At 37.8% G+C, this 2,414-nt stretch overlaps 1 protein-coding gene across 1 annotated transcript in view; it reads left to right on the top strand.

The window, feature by feature from the left end:
• Window positions 1–1,691, top strand: part of ccdc39 (coiled-coil domain containing 39) — a 28,678-nt gene extending 26,987 nt beyond the window's left edge. Inside the window, exon 19 of the mRNA XM_015403729.1 lies at window positions 1,402–1,691. Coding sequence (XP_015259215.1) covers window positions 1,402–1,573 — 172 coding nt within the window. The 3' untranslated portion in view covers window positions 1,574–1,691. The remainder of the gene's footprint in view (window positions 1–1,401) is intronic.
• The last annotated feature ends 723 nt before the right edge of the window (window positions 1,692–2,414 follow it).

Genomic DNA, 2,414 nt, shown 5'->3' with positions numbered 1-2,414 from the left:
ATTCAAAATAAGCTATTCAATAGTAAATTAGATCAACAATAAAAAATATAAACTTTGAAAAGGAATAATCACTAGACTGAAGGCACTTTACATTCAATCTGGTGAACTGTAAAGTGCCTTGAGATGACGTGTTGTGAATTGGCGCTATAGAAATAAACTGAACTGAAAAAGATAAAGAATATAAGATGTAAGGGGTAACAAAGAAAGACACTGAGACAGAAAAGCATTGGTGGTAGACATTTTCTTTAAAGACAAAGTATTTATTTCATTTTTAAATGCTATGATTGTTGGGAGAGTTTTGGTAAAAAAACATTTCAGTATGAAATATTTAACCATAATAATTATATTATTAATTCTAAATCATATTTGTTTATTGTCAGGTCTAAGCACCTAAAACATCATACATTCATACAGGGAAAGAAAGAAGGCACAGAGACAATTCATTTAGTTTACTCGTGAGGAGAGTAGGAAGAGACTGCAGAGTTTACAAATCTCAACCCACTCTTCTCCTCACTAATTATTGAAAATCATTGGTCCCATCTGAGACTACACGGGGGGGGGGGGTGCAAGACAAGGAACTCAGACTTGCAGTCGCAGTAAACATGTCCTCTAAATCTCAGGGTTCAGTCAAAGTTTAAGCTGTTCACCAAAGTTCAGCAGGTTGAGTGCTGCTCGTCAATCAACCACAACCTCCCCAAAAGCAAATCTACAAACCACAGTATACTTCAGAAAAGATGGCTATGAAAACATGCACATAGCACACAGCTTTAGGCATGATAACACTACACAGATACATTTATATACAATTATTCTAACATTTATCTTGGCCAATAAAATGTATGTTTAAGAATCAATGTTTTTGTGATATAATTAATAATTTGTACATATTCATGGGATGAGAATTAGGCATTATATCTCTTATTTAAATGATCAGGTGACAATAACTCTCCACTTCTCACTGCTGTTCTGGGTGTGATTCGTCTCACAGGGATGCGTGCAGCGAGCGTAGGTGACAGCCAATCAGAGTTCAGACTTATCACGTACTCCAGCTTATATTTGTACCACAACACAGCCTTATGTGTGCATGCAGCTTTGCTGGGCCTACTTGCTTTAACACTTCTGGTGTATTTTATACTTTAAAGTTAAACGTTAACAGTTAGACGTGGCTGCAGTAAAACCATCCTAAATATCCCACATGTCTATCTTAGTTATGGTGATGATAAACATAAACCCAGTCAACCACACTTCCAACATAAGAACTAAACCTGGATGTCTGGGCTATGGCACATTTGTTTTAAAGCATTGTTAATGTTTCACCTGCCCACTGTGGAAAATAAGCTTCAACTGATTAAAGCCTAACGTCAGGTCTCTGTATCTCTGTTTCTTTATGGACCTCTCCAGCTCTCCTGAATCTGCAGCAGGCAGCGGCTCTGAAGCTTGTGCAGCTTCCTCTCCTCGGGTGACAACTTTGAGTCTGGACCTGGACCTGAGCGGTGCCTCTGCTTCTCGCACTCCTCCTAAATGTCCCGCCTCTGCAAGCAGTGAAGGCAGCAGCAGAAGCAGGAAGAAATAGACCTAATTGGCCAATTTTCTGTTTTAATTTAAGCTTTTAGCTAACAGCTTTTAACAGTTTGTTGATTGACACAATTTATATGTCTGTTTGTTCCAGAGTGACATTAATAAAAACAAAAGGATCAATATTTTAAGAGTTTTTATTTTAAGGTGCTAAATGAGCTTTTGGATTGTGCGAACGTCTCCGAACTGCTGCTAATCTCTATAGTAGCAATCAACAGAAGATCAGCTCATTCACACACCTTTTATTCAGCTTTGGCATTGCTGTCTACACTTTCCTATATAGTATAATATGCAGTTTGTTTAAAGTAAAGTGTCAGTATAAGTCATAATTTTTGTCAAGAATAGAATAGAATATACTTTAATGTCCACTAAGGGAAATTTATCATAGAATCAATGGTGTGAAGTGCATTGTAATAGCTGCCCCTAGATACAATAAATAAATACCCCAGCTACAGACTACAAACACATTGATGACGCATCAAAAAATCTATTGGGAATAAGCCTTTGTGGACAGAAGGGTGTTTTCCCAGTGCAGCCGCTGCAGTTGATTTTGGCCCAATCTCAAACCCAATCTCAAAAAAGCAACTGTGGCAGCTGCCTCAGACGACTGATATCATTCTGATTTCTCAAAGTTTCAATGCACACTACAGATATAAGACGCAGGTAGGAGAGAGTTAGACAGAGATCTAACTAGCATGCACCACGCACAGACCAACAACAATCAGATCTGCACAGTTCCAGTTCAACTCGAACGCACCTATTTTCAAATATATAAACAGAGAATAATTGTAAGAGGCTATAACATGAATATTTACCGCAGCTATATACAGAAAGGTAGC

Source organism: Cyprinodon variegatus, unplaced genomic scaffold (genome assembly GCF_000732505.1).
Source record: "Cyprinodon variegatus isolate N-32 unplaced genomic scaffold, C_variegatus-1.0 Scaffold1552, whole genome shotgun sequence".
NCBI lineage: Eukaryota > Metazoa > Chordata > Actinopteri > Cyprinodontiformes > Cyprinodontidae > Cyprinodon > Cyprinodon variegatus.
Note: the sequence above shows the minus strand (reverse complement) of the source record. Positions and strands in the feature narration are given on the sequence as shown.